Consider the following 17,833-nt stretch of genomic DNA (forward strand, 5'->3'; position numbering starts at 1 on the left):
TGTTTTCACAAGAAATGAGCCTCCATGCTCACAAAGGACTAGGCCTCACCTGGATGTTCCTTTTATACAGAGTGTCCCAAAAAAATTGACATCATTTGAGATGTGAATATCTGAGTAACTACATGTCCGAGGCAAACAAAATTAAATAGGCTTCATGTTGAACAATACAAGATTTATTTATCAAAATTCAAACAAGAAATTCAGAGGGATGTAGATTTTGTAACCGATTTTTCAAAGCTTCACGAATTTAATATCTTCCGATACTGGTGGTCGTCCAGATCCATTTGCCCGGCACAGACAGCCTTCCTCCTTGAATTTTTTTGTGCCATGTCCAAATCTGCTTTCCAGTTGGTGCATTTTTATAGAATTTTCTCGAAAATGCATGCTGCACACTTATGTTTGACTGTGTTTGAGCATATTCTAACATACAAAATGCCTTTTCATTTCTGGTGATCGCTGTTCTTCAACCTGAAAAAAAAAACATTAAAAATTAAACTTGGTTAGTTTTTACACATTTTGTTAAAATTTGAGATCATTTGAGGGAGATGTTATTAGACTACGAAATTATGTCAGTTTTTTTGGGACACCCTGTATTGAAACATGAATTGCCTGTTAATTACGTTTCTTGAACATATTGCAATATGTCTAGTCTTAAATTGCCTCTGTCCCAACTTTTGGAGTGCATACTTTTTAAGAGTGCATATTCACAAAAAACAAAGTTTGAAATGGTTAACGTCAGTGAAAGCCAGTGTTAATTGGTGCTGTCAGTTTTCAGTGCTTAAGATAAAATTCTCCGTATCTTAAACCTCAAACTACTAGTACATAATTTTGCTTTTATCGAGTATACATATTTAATGCTTCGCTCATGTTTTGCGAGCCATTTTTTAAAGTCTTTGGTAAATTCTCAAGCAGGGGACGTCTCTCGTCAAACCTCTGGTGTAACATTTAGTGTGTCTGTCCTCTGTGTAACAGTCTTTGTATTCACGTCACCACATCCTTTCCTTTCCCTTCCTGTCCCTTTTTTTAGAATGATGTAAAGGGGTTGCAATCCCTCGGTGTAAAATTGATAAGTTAATTACTTTGCATTGAGGTCATGCTGACTCGAAAAGACTTAGAAACTGTGAGGCAGAATGTCCTTTGGATTTTTGGGCTACTTTAAGCCACACTAGAAATTAGTCATTACCATTACGTTTAGTCATTACTGTAATAAGAATGCAAACAGCAGCAGCTATCATCGAAAACCTCTGTAGAGGGTATGTGAGGGACCACCCCTAACGTCTTTTGGAGCCCATCCCCAAGCAAACAAAACCAAAAAAACATTTTCCTCTCTGTAATGTGTAGACGTGGTTATGATGAATAGAAACACCTCATTGGTTGAAAGCAGGGCCTTGAGCGACCCGCTTTTCACAAGGCAGTGGTGCCGCTGTTGAATAATAAAGCGAACATCTCTGAAAGGGAATGAAGAGGAAGAAGAAAGAGCATGTGCCTGTCAAAAACGCACTTGTTAGCGGCATTGCGCATTAGCATTTCTTTCTCCCCCAGCTCTACTTCTTTTGGACTGAAAACCCCTGCATTGCACCAAGTGGAGGGGAAATTCCTGCTGTGTAACACTGTCTGTGCCTCTTTTCTCTTCCATCCCTTCTAACCATCTGTTAGACCAAGCGAACTGTTGCCTTTTGTTGACAAATTTCATCCACTTTTTCCATATTGCACACGCACACAGTGGAGCCATAGTCATTGTTCGGAGGAAAGAATCTATTTTGCAGCATTTTCCACCGTGCCCCAAATGCCAAGACGTTTTGTGTCTGAATTTGGCATAGCTAATACCAGATAGCAGCCATCTCGAAAGAGAAGTTTTGTCTCTACTTTTGTCCATTTTTGCCTGTATGGAAATCTGACAAATTGTCCCTGTGGAATTATAAGATTCTATCTGACATTTTTGTCAGAATTAGTTTTCGAGTTATTTAAATATTCTTATTCTGTGACAACATTATGTGAGGTGTTTTTTGAATTAATATGCATTTTTGGACTCTACAAAACAAAAAACTCCAAAGTCAAACTCTATAAGGTTCTATTTGTAACAACAATCTTGCCTCTCCAAAGGTAGAGTGGGGAAACAATGGCTCTATTTCTCTTCATTACTTCCATGTTTTAGCTCAATTATGAAAATATATGATTTTATACATACCTGTTTATGGTGAAATTTGGTGGGAAGATGTTAGATTGGATAAAGTTTACATTGCTCAGGCAGGAATACACAGTTTAAATCATACAGAGCTCCAAGGTGAATTACTGTGGTGGTAGCTGCACTGCAAAAATAATGTCTTGGCAAGTGAAGTTGTCTTAAATCTAGCCAATGTATCTAATATTTCTCATTTTATGACTGTTGTAAGCTTAGAATAAGATTATTTCACTTATCTCTGGACATTTTTTGCTTGTTTTAAGTGATTTTATTACATGAAATTATCTCACTGTATTGGCAGATAATTTTGTTTTGCGAAATTTTATCAGCTCCACTTACTATAAAGGTGCACTTTGTAGTTCTACAGTTACAGACTGTAGTCCATCTGTTTCTCTGCATACTTTGTTAGCCCCCTCTTACCCTGTTCTCCAGTGGTCAGGACCCCCATGGACCCTCACAGAGCAGGTACTATTTGGGTGGTGGGTCATTCTCAGCACTGCAGTAACATTGACGTGGTGGTGGTGTGTTAGTGTGTGTTGCGCTGGTCTGAGTGGATCAGACACAGCAGTGCTGCTGGAGTTTTTAAACACTGTGTCCACTCACTGTCCACTCCATTAGACACTCCTACCTTGTCAGTCCACCTTGTAGATGTAAAGTCAGAGATGATAGCTCATCTGCTGCTGCACAGTTTGTGTTGGTCATCCTCTAGTCCTTCATCAGTGGTCACAGGACGCTGCCCACAGGATGCTGTTGGCTGGATATTTTTGGTTGGTGGACTATTCTCAGTCCAGCAGTGACACTGAGGTGTTTAAAAACTCCAGCAGCACTGCTGTGTCTGATCCACTCAAACCAGCGCAACACACACTAACACACCACCACGTCAGTGTTACAGCAGTGCTGAGAATGATCCACCACCCAAATAGTACCTGCTCTGTGAGGGTCCATGGGGGTCCTGACCACTGGAGAACAGGGTAAGAGGGGGCTAACAAAGTATGCAGAGAAACAGATGGACTACAGTCTGTAACTGTAGAACTACAAAGTGCACCTATATAGTAAGTGGAGCTGATAAAATGGACAATGAGCGTAGAAACACGGAGGTGGTCATAATGTTATGCCTGATTGGTGTATATAACAGTGCCCTAAAGCTCATTTCTTTTAAACATATCTTGGTTGATTGACTGCCTTTGGGGCAAGAAGAAAATTGTGTACATTTTTTTTTCATTGAAATATTCCTTTAATACAGCTAAAGAAGAACCTAGACTGTGGTAATGACTTTGTTCTGCAAACGGTGATGGAGGTGGTCGAGCTGAGAATGTTCTAAGCGTGTTGTTTAGTAAAGATGAGGGAGTTTCTTTAATTGTTTGCTCCTCATGCTATTTGCATTCATTGTCTTCAGGCTGGCCATTCTTTTACGGTTTCCATCTGGCAGATTAGTTCAATAATGAGTTCAGTCACTCACTGTGAACAGCAGCGAAGAGAGCCGCAGTTGTGATTAGCTCGGTCGAACGGCCCAGATGTGCGCACATGATCTCAGAGTGTAGAGAGAATGAACTGCACTGTAACATGTTGCAGGGTAACCAGTGAGCCGTAGCATATCGAACATGAATTTCCGTGTCAGCTGTCAGCTCAAGTGTTTCCTGTACATCTGGACTTCAACAACAGTAACTACTTTACAAATATAGCACTGCAACCTGCGCACTGAAACTGTGCCTATTCACAAAATAGTGTGAGTCCAGTGTGACATTTGAAGTTGTATCCAAATGCAAATTATTCCTAAGTGGACCACAATAGGTAATGTATGAACTATGTGCTAAAGATTCAGCATCTTTTTGTTCCCAGTACCTTTTCTGATATTTAAATTGATCAGCTAATAGCAAGCACTGATTGGATTCAGTGCTCTGTTAAGGCACTCATGTTTCATAGTGCTGGAGAACATAATCCCGCAGTAAGCAGTAGAGGCCAACATACCAAAGTGGACACAATCATGCAGAAAAATGTATTTTTAGGATTGTACAAATTTATATGTTGTGGGGAATAGTAATAGTGGAACATTTTTGTTCCTATAATAATATAACATTATATTGAATTTAATTCTAAGGGAATATAACAGTGTAAACTATTGTGTTGTTTTAAAGAGTATCATATTGTGTCGAATTGTTGTATCATGACTAGCATGTTAGCTTGTGGCTAGTGTCTAAGCTTGGGGCTAACATGTTAGCTTATGGCTAAAGCATTAATTAGGGACTTTTGTTTCAAATATTGTATTATATTTTGAGCCAGTTCTTCTTTTGCTGTATCGAAAAATGGTTTATTAGGACAACACTGTATTGTATCATATTGTATTGATTCTTGAATTTTGTTCATCGTTGCACCCCTAGTCCTATGTGGTGCCTCTGATTTTTCATTGTAAAAGCAGTGATTAAAGGGCCTGTATAATTTTTGTAAACACTGTTACAGATTAAAAGTGTACCACTTCCTCACCAGTCCACACATATCACATATGAGCCTTTAGCCCCACCCATTCTCACTGAAGTTATACGGAGTGTTTCAGCAGAAGCCATTTACATGTATAAGTCTTAAATGTACAGTAACAAAATGTGTATTTCAAAGGGATAAATAAAGCTTGTGAAATGGTCATGTAAAAATTAATTTGTTGAGTGTTTTTTGGTATAGAAAATAAAAAATACACAAACATTATAAGTGAACCTATTCAAGAAATATGTAGCATATGTGCCCTTTAAGGAGTCTCAGTCACACTGTGTGTGTGTCTGAGGTCACAGGCTAACAATCGCAAAGCATCTGGGCTACAGCACGCTAGACCAGAGGTTGGCGACCCAAATGTTAAGAAAAGCCTGTTTGTCCTTCCAACATAAATCAAACCACCTTGGGAGCCACAACATTTTATGTCCATTTTACCATCTTGGGTGTAAATATGACTCAGTATGTGCTAAAGTACTAGTATTGGATAAAAATGTATAATATAACGAAAACGCAGACTTACTTCGCTTTAAGCTTTAGCTCAGCTATAGCCGCTTTTCCTCGCATCTCCAGCAGGAAACTTTTCCCCAAAAAAGAAAAAGTTCCTTGTAAAATGTCTCTCAACATTTTTTATGGGGCTGAATTCAGCTTCTCATTCTCCAGCTTCTTGTTTGAATTTTCTCGTTCCAACCTTCAGGGTTAAGCTTAAGCTTTATTCTACTGCAAAGGAGGATTATTTCATGTTTACTTACGTATCTAATTCTGCTGTGGAGCCACAACAGGGCATTAACAGTGTAGCTCTGGAGCCGCATGTTGCCCCTGCTCTAGACAAACAGTTGCAAAACCTTTCTGTATGGAAACCTGTGTTTACTATGAGGCCTGCACTGTTGCGGCAGTGGGAGCAGCTCAGGGCGTTTACCGCTGCTGCTGGACGCTCAGTGAAGGAGCAGGCTGGTCCACAGTGGATGCATTGTTGCTGTTTTCATGCAAGCCGATGAAGCTGGTTATGTAATATTCTGCGACCTCCTCACACTGACTCTGTTTTTTCCCCTGTCATTGCAGATCTCGTCATCCGGGTGGCGAAAGATAAATTCGGAGCCATCAAGTCAGAGTACCAGAAGGTAAGAGGGTGTTGAGCCTGCTTGTGACCATACAGGTGACTCCTGGTGATCAACCAGCATATTTAAGCGGAGAAGACATTGTCTCCCCATATCTGTTCTCCAACTAGCTGTTAATTCCTTGTGAAAGCCGAGGAGAGCGGCTTTCCCCCTCCATTATACCATTGTGGCGGAAGAGCTGCTAATTGCTGTTGGCATCAGCTCCCATTCCAAGCGCAGGAAGCAACCATTTGTTATAATTTAGTAACATACTTTAATTAAGCAGCATCTCTTCTTTTGAAGTTGGGGTCTCCTTTTATGGAAGAGATGAGAGGTGTTGGAGAAAACCCCTTGATAATAAACCAAAACATGACTCAGGCTGTGTAGGGCCAAGGTTGAGCCTCAGGCTGAACGTTGCCTTGAAGATGTGCAAACTTGTCTGTACACCTTCATTTTGTCCCGTTCTGGCTAGGGCTGCAACAAATATTTTAAAAATCTGATGCGTTATTTCATTAAAATACTTAAAAAATAGTAAAATAGTTTGTTTTTGGTGCACTTTTAGGAAACCAGACATGAACAAAGTATGTGTTACTAATTTCTAGCTGATTTACAGCTTTTCTTTGAAATGGCAACATCTGTCTTAACATCAGGTACAACACGAATGAGGTTTGATAGCAAATTTAGCAGCAGACATCATCTTCAAGCTGATTGTGGTGTTAAGACCACTGAATTTAGTGGGTCCTCTGGTTGAAAGCAGTTTTTGAACAGCTTAAAAACTTTGATCCAGAGCCTCACGATCCAACTCGAACTCCCTTTAAATGACTCACGACTTGACTCGGACTCTAGACTTAATACAAGAACAGCACGGATTAGTGTAGAAGCACCAGTATTATGGCGGTAAATTAGTAGTCTTTTTCTATGCTCATCATACAACTGTGTCCTGATGGTTTCTGGACACAATTAGTATCAGAGCCATCAGTCAACAACTCTGGGAAAAACCTCAAAAGGCAAAGGTAGATATGGATGCGCCTGAATTTTTGTCTCTATATTCGTAAATAAACGTAATAAAGCTAGCACACAGCAGAATTAAAATCAGTGACAAGTTTTACACTTAACCTCAAAGGCTTGCAGGAGAATGAAAACATGCTAACGTGCTAACATGCTAACTCTACCTGAGGGTCCTGAGGAAGCGAAATCAGCACGGGGATGTGAGATTGTGACGCCGTTCCCTTTTGCAGCGCGTTAAGTTGGATATGGCTTCAAATAATTAGACTTTCATTCCAGAAAAACCTTCACTGTGATGGACAGAGTGAAGGAAAGAGGGAAAAGGGCTTGAAGCGGATGGTTAGCATGGAGCTTGGATTCAGTATTCTGTCTAGCACAACAGCTGAGCTAAACTAGCTGAAGTTTTTGCCAATTACTGATCACATTTCTTTAAAACTTACTAACTCTTACAAAACTTTAGCCGGGTTAGCGGTTATGCTAGCTGTCTAGCATAGTTATTATACAAACTACAGGCTAAACAACTGTTTGAAGCAGTTTTGCCTCTTTCCTTTAAACGCTGAGTTTACTATGTGTAGGGCCTGAGTTCTGTCCTTTAAACTAAAGGCTTGTCTATAATAAAAGGCTCATTATTTGAAGCTGTGTCAGTCCTGACAGGTTTTTATTAGGGGTTAAATCTGTACACTACAGTGCCTGCAGACAATAATGAGATTGAACTAAAATCCTCTACTAAAGACTCGAGACTCAACTCGCGATTTGTGAACATCTTTGCGTCGATCGAGCAGAATCTGAAACATATCACTCCACTTACCCATTTAGAAGAGCTAAACTAAATAGGTTCAGTTTTTATTAAAATGATTGTTATATATACTGTTTCTTCTGCTCTGCTACCCCGATAATCGCTGATGCTTTAAAGAGCAAAACTTTGTTCGGTGTTCCAAGAAAAGCATTCAGCAAATAGTTTATCTTCTATTAGTTTCTCAAATAACCCATTTAATCCCAAATTTTTCCCAGCTTTATGAGCAGATAAATTAGGACAGCCTGATCACACAAACTGTATGCCTTTTCAGCAAATGTTTTGGAAAAGTTAACGAAAATGTCAATTTTATTCTTGGTGACAAGTGTGTCAGAATTTCAGTCATGGTTGTGACTGGTGGGATTAAATGAGTTCAAATTTATTCGGAATAATTAATAAATTTACATGATGGAACAAAAATAAGCAAATTGATAACAGCAATAATAAATAATAAGCTTTTGTTAGTCATTAAAATGACATGCGTCTTCACACTGGTCAAATTTTTATAGAATATTCCAGTTGAAAAAAGTAAAAATTCCACGATTGTTCCACATGAAAATTCCATGTGAAAATAGTCCACGATTGCAGCCCTAGTTCTGTTTAATGAAGAGATTCCTCTGTAACCATCACCCATTCTCTTTGGTTTTTCATTGCCTTGATACACTTAAGAATGTGGAGTGCTGGATATGCCAGCCAGATCTAATTAGATCTTGCCAGATTGTTGGTTCTGAGCCCAGCGGAGGAATACAATGTCTTGTTCCTAGTTCTTAAGTGCGTTGATGCCTTTTATTTGCCTGTTGCTTTTTTCTGACCATCTGTTGTGCTCTTCTCCCCTCCCTGTGTTCTTTTTGTCTTTTTTGCTTTTTCTGCATGCTTCTCATCACCTGGCTATCCCCAGCCAGAGAACATTGTTCTGACACTGCAGGTAAAGTGTGCACTGAGCTGGCTCCCTTATCATCCCTTAACTGACCCTAACTTTATAACCCCACTTTCTTCCTCAGTCAACATGGCCTGCCCTTTAGCTCCTCATGCAGTTTTCCTTGTAAGGCCTTTTCTGAAAGGAATACTTTGGCTAAAAATCAAATTTGCATGATTTTTCACTTACTGTAAAAGCAGTCGATCAGCCAAGACATGTTTAGTGTCTGAATTTAGTTTCTTTAGTTTGGAGTTGGAGCTGTTAGGCTAACACTGATAACACTGGAAGTCAGTAGTTTCCGTAAGCGCATGCCTAAAACGGCTCTCAACCAGTCAAATCACAGCCAGGTCATAGTTCAGCCTGCACAGACAAGTTGATGTGGTTTAGAGCACAGGATGACTTACTATGAACTATAAAAATAAAAAAACGGCTCAGCCATTTTGGATAAATGGAATCACCTCTTTCCTTTGTATCATTCCACGCCAGATGACCAAAAAATCTAGTCAAGAGGCTAAATTTCTTTGTTCTGTTTATGTAAAATGGAACGCAACACCTCAGTTTTGTAGGTTTATCGTTATTTGATATGCAGCTCTTACAGTAAGCAAACCTCAGGAATTACTACGACTAGAAAGTGAGGCGTTGCGAAGATAATAATGTAGTTTCGATTTAAGCTTAAATGTGTGAAAAAGGTCTGTCTATGCCATTTTAATGTCTTCTGTTAACCTTTTAAACTACTTCGTCATATTCTTCATAACTTTCATATTTCATAAGCTACATTCAAAAAATGGGTGTCATATGAGAGCTTCTTTCCAGTTTTCTTTCTACTGAAAGTCGACCCAATTTTCCACAAATCTGGGCTATAAACTATAAACAGATGGCGTCTCTTCAGTGATCTGCTCTGTAAAAATTATTTTTATAAAATACAAAGAGTGTCTAAGATTTTTGGCTTTCAGCAGTAAATTGTAAGCATATGGCAATATGTGTATGATCATAAAACATTTTCTGTTCATTTGAGGGAAATAAAAATGTACATTTATTTCATGCAGTTACTGAGTAATTTGCCTTTTGATTTGGTCATGTAAATTCAGATGGAAAAACCAATATATACCCACGAGCATAAGAGGTTGAACAGGTTTATGTAGCTCATCAGCATGAACTGAAGCAAATATATGAAGATTTTGTTGTCGAAACAGTTTGGGTGACTACTGACTTCTAGTGTGTGTTAGCACCATTAGCCTAGCAGCTCTAGTTCTAAACTAAAGAAGCAAAATTTGTATCCCAAACATGTCTTGGCTGATCATCTACATTTGCGGTGAGTGGAAAATCCTGTTAATTCAATTTTTCACCAAAGTATTCCTTTGAAGGAATACACCAGTATTTTTTAGTCTAACTGTTGTATCTGTAGCATATGGTTCATTAGCATGTACAGTAATTTTGACTTGTTTTCCTGTAGTTCGTTAAATGAGTTTAGTCAAAACCTGTTGATTCAAAATAGGCGTACAGTAGAAGCCAATGTGCAAGTGCTATTATTGATGTTTTTGACTCAACCGTATGCTACCGATACCTCAATCAGAGATTAGACTGAAAAACACTGAAGTGTTTGTTTTATGTTTCCATTTCTTCAATACAAGACAATGTTCAATTATGTAATAATGCTGTCTGTGTTGTTGTGATTATATGTAGTCATATATACGTCATAAATGTAGTCAGAAACCAATATGAATACTACAGTTGTGTTTACTGGATGTGGGCCTAGGAAACATAAAATCTTCAGTGTTATAAAAGGTTAATACATGTTTGTAATTCAGATGCTCCTGAGATTTCCCATCGCTATTTTTAGCTCAGCCATTCCAGAGCCTCTGACCTGAAAAAGCCCACCAGATCTATTGAGTTACAGGGAGTTTCAGAGGCGACAGCTCAATCACTGCATTGAGTTCCCTCAGCACTTCTCGCTGTAATCCCAGCCAGTCAAGCTCACAGTCAGACTAAAGCCGGTCCGTGCTGATGAGAGCTGAAAGGCTCAGGTAATGCTCTCTGGCTAGAGACTGGATTGAGGTTGCAAGTGAGAGCTACAGATTTAGTTTCATGATTTGGGGAAGATTTAGAAGTTCAAGAGCTTAAAACTATCCTTTATTCTGAATTCTGCCCTGCAAATCTTTGAATGTTGATAATTGGTTATGAGAAAGTGTCCTTCAGATAATTGGTGACTTGGTGACCTAGAGGGGAGTCAGCAACCAAGTGGTTGTGAGTTCAAATCCCAGGATTGACTAGGTATTCTTAGTTGTTCCCTTGGGCAAGACGCTTAGTCCTCACTGCCTCAGGGGATGCTGCTCTGCTTGCGATGCTGTGCTGTTCCCAGACTGAACATAGTTTCGTAGAAAAATAACCAGTCTCCCCTGTGAGTACATGAATTAAAAATAACTTAGATTGTTGGCCAAGGTCAGTATTCTCTGAAACCATATCAAATATGATGAGAGTGGATAGTCCAGTTTGTAGAAGATGTGTAATCTCTGTAGGCTGATCATTTGTAGTTCATCATACATATTATTGAGTTACACTGTGTTGCCACTTTGTTAGGTACACCTACCAAATACCTACACTCATTGTTCAGTTTGATCAGGTACACTTACCGTATAGATTAGGCTTGGGCCATAATTGATATTATTGAATATTGCGATAATTCAAATATTATGCAAATTATCATTCTTACGTTCCCTTTTTCTGTGTCCCCATGTTTTTACTGCTTTGCCTGTATTGAATAATTCCTTTAGTACAGTAAGTCTATTTTATACTAGAAAATGTATGTAATAAAAAAATGCAATTAATCATTGGCTATACAAACAGATCATCATCAATTAATTCATTACACTTTTACACACTTTTACCACTTAGAATAATTATAAAGTGGATTTTCCAACTGTTAAAGACTGCTGGGAAATATGCAAATAATGAAACAGAAACATGAGATCTACTCTTTGGTACAGAGTGCAGTGTACAGGCATGTTCCAAAGAAGGGTCCCAGATTCCACACAAACGAACACAGAGAACCACTAGATATTAACGATGTTACATGCCATCCGCGGAGAATGTAGTTATTACTATAAATTATTAAGTAATATTACGGCAGGCTACTTAGTAATTATATGGCAGTTATATTACCATCATGGAAATGCTCACATGTGGCCCTTCATTGTTTATCACAGTAATTCTTCAGACCAAGATATTGCCCAAGCTTAACATTTATCCTGTTCAACAGTGGAAAGGGACCACCATAGAACCACCACTGACCAGATATTATTTGAATGCTGGACCAGTCTCAGCACTGCAGTGATGCTAACATTGCCGTAGGGAGTCAGGGTACAGCAGTATTGTCACTGCTGGGTTGAGAATAGAAAATATCCAGTTCACAGTGGCCCTGTGGAGACCACTATTGGAGGGCTAGAGGGTGACTAACACAAGTTGTGCCTGGAAAGGATGAGCTGTTATAGTCTCTGACTCTACACTTACAAGATGTACCAGCAAGGTGCCTAATAAAGGGCCCAGTAAGTGTACAGTTTATAAAAAAAACCTGCAGCACTGCTGTCAGTGTGGCAGTAATGCCAGATTCACTGTTAAACGTCTTAGGAGTTTGTTTACTCCGACTCCAAAAGTTAGCTTCCAAATGCGACAGGCCCGAGGGCGATGGGGCTTTATGAGAGTGTGAAACATACAAATCAGTTTCTAGGAGCAGAAGCAGGGAAACACTGTGTTCAACAGAAAGCTGGCTTTTATAATACAGCTTAAACCCAGACTGGAGCCGAGAGACCAGCCTGGAGAGTGGTGTCTGCTGAGGGTCAGCTTATTCACAACAGCAGATTATAGTGCATGGATAAGCAGTTAGCTTTGGACCATTGCATATGGAGAAACCATTTAACAGCACTGTGACATTTTATATACAGTGTAAAAATGTTTGCAGTCTTCTTAAACTCTCAGAAAAATAAACTGTATCTTTTAGGGTACAAACGCTGCCACTGGGGTGGTACATTCGAGGATATGTCTTTAGTACCTTTAGTTAGTGAATATACACCATATTCTGTGGTCATTTCTTATATTTAATTAGGAAAATTGATAAAAGTGCCCTTTTCTTTGGGGAAAGTGACTGCAGTGTACCTTTAAAACTCTTTTAAGGTACACACTTAGAGCTTAAGGGCCATATTGTACCTGAGAGTACATTTACATTGTTAGTACCTTGAGAGATTAAAATTTACCTGGACAGTAGTCTTTTAGACAGTGTATTGAGTGCATTTACAATATGATAAAGACAAGGGTACATGTGAGAGGCCACTGTACTCGCATAACTCTCATTTTTAAACTCAATAAGAGGATATAAAACAGATGCAGGGAAAGTAGCAGTACCCCATTTCACTACTGATTTTAACAAGCCCTCATCCACTTGGCCTCATCATTTCCCCTTGAGAGAATCCCCAGCGACATCTTAAGAGCCGTTCCGTTACTTAATTAGTTCAAGTGAAGGGTGTTAAATGAGTCTTCGGAGGGGTGAGGGATCGAGCGAACACCAGTGTCGACTTCAGTAGCAGAACTTGCCCAGAAATCATTGTTATCCCAACACGTTTCCCTTTTCAAACCCAAAAATTACAGCAAACAAAGCTGTTCATAAGCTATAACAATAAACTACAGTTCTTCAGGGGTTCTGTAGTAAAGAAAATGGTCCTATAGAATGTGCTGTAGATGGTTCTGTATAGAACCTTTTTGGAAAGGGCTCTATATAGCACTCAAAATGGTTCTATTGTAAGGATGTCAAGCTTGTAACAATAGAAGAACCCTATTGCTATATTGAGCCCAATTGAATCGATTGATCGATTAGTTGTCAACTATTAAATTCATTGCCAAATATTTTGGTAATCGATTAATCGGTTTGCGTGATTAAGAAGAAAAAAAAGGAACATTTCTTTGATTCCTGCTTCTTAAATTGAAATATTTTCTGGTTTCTTTACTCCTCTGTGACACCAAACTGAGTATTTTTGTGGTGGAAACACGTTTGAAAACACTGGAAAACACTGACCAACATTTTTCACCATTTTCTGGCATTTTATACACCAAACAACTAATCGAATAATTGAGAAAATAATCAATGTAGAACCATTTTGTTTATGAAAGAACTCTTGAAGCACCATGTTTTTTGAGTGTACCTTAAAATGCTTTCATTTCCAAACCATAACATTTAATTTGCTGGGCTTTAGGTTACAGATTACTCTGTTACACATGAATGCTGATAAAACTACATCTCTTTCCTCTGCTAGCTGGTTTGTTAGCATGCCAAAGGCTACATGGCAAACAAGAGCAAAAGAAAGACATTACACCACAATTCTGCTCCAAGTTTATAGCCAGACTATTCACACACATTATGTGCGTTATACTCAAACCTCTTAAGAGTTTTGCATTACAAAGTTTGCCCAGCTAGCCAATTAGCTCACTGGGGCTAATCTACTGAGGACGAGAGCATTCCGTTTGAATAATCCGCTCCTCATTGTCCCCTCTTACCACTTGTGTAACATGGGGCAAGCAAAAAAAAAAAAAATTAAAACAGGGCTCAAATGTACTGATGCACATATATTCACTTGTTCTAGGTTAGATTTGTTCAAGTCATGTTCAGAGATTTGATAGAATGGATAGCATAGTGGATAACACCACTACCCCGACACAGAGGATCACAGGTTTTATTCCTTATGCTGCATCAGCAGTAAGAGTCTTCAGGCAGAGCTGCTAACTCTACATTCACCCACCATTGTAATGCATTTAGCTGTGTGATAGCTATATAAAATGAACTAATAACCAATCTTTACAGTTAACTGTATGTTCACTGCACATCATATATGGATTACAGTGTGAAAAATGCAAAAAAAAAGTAATCGGCCACAACAAGATTTGAATGATCAGTCATTATTATCAGCACAGAAATTCCATATCAGTGCATCCCTGATCAGAACAATTTGAAAATAAAGTTAAAAATCTTTCTGGTGCCTCTTATGTTTTTATCATTGGACTGACCCCTAAAATCCTACCTCTTCCACCTCTGTCATTAGTTCTGTCCATATTAGGTCTAACTCTATCCCCAGTGGCCCTTCATCCCTCCCTGTCATGTATAGCAATGGAGGATGTGTTTTAAAATCACCCGAAACATAGTCTGCAATGCAAACGTAAAATATAACGTGGAGTGTCCGGCTGCTGGGTGTGGTGTGTGCAGGTGATTTACTATGAGATCGGTTTTGTGGTGTGTGCGGCGCTGGGACTGCTGTTCGTCGTGCTGCTGCCACTGGTGGGCCTGCTATTCTGCATGTGCCGCTGCTGCGATAACTGTGGAGGGGAGATGCACCAGAGACAGAGGAAGAACGCCGACTGCCAGAGAGGACTGCTCACCACACTCCTCCTCACCACCACCTTCGTCATCACGTAAGTGTTTGTGTGCGAACTCTTTTTTCACACATTTTCGTGATAAACATGTCCTGAGAATAATGGGTAAACTATAAAATTGTCATGACATTGTAACCTGGTCTAGGGTAAAACATTTGCTATGCTTCTCTTTCTACAGTTTTCAAGCTAGAACCACAAAACTTGCAACGTTCATACAGACACAGTTTCTTTGCATAAGAATGAATGGTGAAATGCTCAACTTCCTGAAACATAAGTTATCCCACGTATGTTATATATAATGCTTATATCTATACCTCTTATTCCACCAAAGTCAGACACCCTAGATCCAAATGTTTTTGGATGCTCCTCTTATGTCACCATAATACAAGTATTCTAAAACCTCAGAAACCACCTAGGATGCCATAGCAACGGCCTAGCAACACCTTAGCAACCAGCTGGGATACCGTAGCAACAGCCTACCAACACCATAGCCTCCAGCTGGGATAGCATAGCAACAGCGTAGCAACATGTTAGCAACCACCTAACAACAACCACAAAACTACCTGGAATTACTGTATAAACCCCATTAGGTTTTCACATCAAATCATTTCGAATGTCTCAATGATTAAATTATGCAGACTTTATTTACTGTAAGTTTAGGGTTTCACTTAGAAAGTCAGCAAAACATGTCACATTACAAACATTTGCATATGACTGTATGTAATACAAATTAAATAAGTGAAAACAAGTACACATCGTAAAAGAGAACTTCACATTTTAATGCACAGGTACTGTTTATTTAATTTGACACACTGGGGAAAAAAAAACGTTAAATGTGGTCAGTGCAAACGTTATGACACATTTAGTATTTTATGTTTTTTTCCAGTATGTTAAAGGCACCAAATAAACATTGTGCTCTAAAAATGTGCAGAAAAATGCCTTATTTAAAGTTTGGTCTCTGTAGAGGATATACTAACTCATTTTTATTTAGAAATTCAACAAAACATGTAATTTGACTGGGTGTATTCACATTTTTGAATATGATTTTATTGATACTTATGTAGATGTAGATGTAGACACAGTTTGCGTTACATTTCAAGCAGTTCCCAAAATGGGCTCAACCACTGACGTGCCTAAAAAAGACTTACTGAGCTTGGCTAATCTTTCTGTCTCTCTGTCTTGTATCTGTTTATTGGTTTGCCTGTCGGTCTCGCAGTCTGTGCCTCCAACTTTTTTCCATTTGTTTAAATGACAAGATATGAGAAGAATTTCTGCAGGATTTCACACAAAATCCACAACAAAACTTCGTCATCAAACTCAAATTATAATGCAGCATCTCATCTTCTGTTTATTCTGTTTGAAAGTTTAGAATCTCTTTCTTTTAAAGAATTTCACCTCTTGTGTCAATGAGCTACGATTGACAAGAAATTCATATCAGATTACGACATGCTTTTGTTGTCACCAGCAATAACTGAAAGGTCACCTTCTCCTTCACAGAGGTTCACAGAACCTGATCCCACAGTTACATAGTCCAGCTCAGTGGCACTACTGTGTATTATAGTCTAGTATAGTGAAGTCCCACAGCCCTCAAGGCCTGTGCGTATGGAGGGCTTTGGGGCAGTGGCAGAAAACAGAACAGTATGTGTTTGATGTTCTTTTGCTTTATGACTTCAGCTGGCTGCCTCTTTATTAGAGATTCCACAGCACATGCCCGGCTGCCTGGAGATGAGGAGCTCCACCGCCTCACATATTAAATCTCCAGAGCCAGGAGGCACCACGGCACTCCAGCTCTAATGAAGCTATTACAGTGGCGGGGACAGAGAGGCTACCCGGTGTGCTCCCCTCATCAGAGCTACATTACAGAAAGAGGGAAAAAAGACTCAACAGCGGTTAGAGAATGTCAAGCACCTGCTAGCTCTCAGCGGTGGAGACTGAAAATGGCACAGCAGCAACACAGGAGCTCAAAAGGCCATTGTTGAAAGTGTAGTCCATTTGGATGGTCATGGATGAGTTCTTGGCTTCAAGCAGTTCCAGGAATGAGCTTCACCCACTGATATGCAAAGAAAAGGGTCGAAAGAATAGATTGTTATTAAGTTTAAAGCCCATCTTACCAAACGTATCTTCAGCAACACATTCAGAGACTTTGAATTTGTTCTCTATAAATCTGCCTCCATGCGAAAGCCTGACCACACTGGTCATAGTAAACTGGATCAGCATGTGGAATTGAAGCTTTCCTTGTGTTTCTTTGTGCTTCCGATCACTTTGTGACCACTGATGAAAGACTAGAGGATGACCAACACAAACTGTGCAGCAACAGATGAGCTATTGTTTCTTAACTTCACATCCACAACGTGGACCAACAAGGTAGGAGTGTCTAATAGAGTGGACAGTGTGTGGGACACCGTGTTTAAAAACTCCAGCAGCACTGCTGTGTCTGATCCACTCGTACCAGCACAACACACACTACACCACCACGTCAGTGCCACTGCAGTGCTGAAAATGATCCAACACCCAAATGATACCTGCTCTGTGGTGGTCCTGACCACTGGGGGCTAACAAAGTATGCAGAAAAACACAGGACTACAGTCTGTAATAGTAGTTCAGCTTTATGGTCAGTGGAGCTGATAAAATGGACAATGAGTGTAGATACAATGAGGTGTACTTAATGATGTGGCTAGTTTGTGTATATTACATAAACACATTAATTTCTTTAGGTTTACTTGTTCTGGCATAATTGTGTTCATGTAATATATTTTATTTATGAGCAACCACTTTATGCATTTTAATCTAGTCAGTTCAAAGCACCATTTGTTTCAGCACATGAAGTCCAGAACTGACAGGCTGCGATACTGCATAAAATATTTAATCAGGGCCAGCTTGATTTTATGCTTTAAAAGTCTGGCTGACCAATCAAGGCTGCCTTCTCATGGCTGCAGCCTAAGCAAATGTAG

The 17,833-nt window shown here is 39.3% G+C and overlaps 1 protein-coding gene across 4 annotated transcripts in view; it reads left to right on the forward strand.

The window, feature by feature from the left end:
* Nucleotides 1-17,833, forward strand: part of prom1a (prominin 1a) — a 106,275-nt gene that overhangs the window by 45,963 nt on the left and 42,479 nt on the right. For 2 of the 4 annotated variants that reach the window (XM_036568791.1, XM_036568792.1), the window contains exons 2-4: nucleotides 5,723-5,781; nucleotides 8,454-8,480; nucleotides 14,716-14,921. In XM_036568791.1, coding sequence (XP_036424684.1) covers nucleotides 5,723-5,781; nucleotides 8,454-8,480; nucleotides 14,716-14,921 — 292 coding nt within the window. The remainder of the gene's footprint in view (nucleotides 1-5,722; nucleotides 5,782-8,453; nucleotides 8,481-14,715; nucleotides 14,922-17,833) is intronic. The other 2 variants (XM_036568793.1, XM_036568794.1) reach the window with 1 other exon arrangement.

The sequence above is a fragment of the Colossoma macropomum genome, unplaced genomic scaffold, assembly GCF_904425465.1.
Source record: "Colossoma macropomum unplaced genomic scaffold, Colossoma_macropomum, whole genome shotgun sequence".
NCBI classification, from domain to species: Eukaryota; Metazoa; Chordata; class Actinopteri; order Characiformes; family Serrasalmidae; genus Colossoma; species Colossoma macropomum.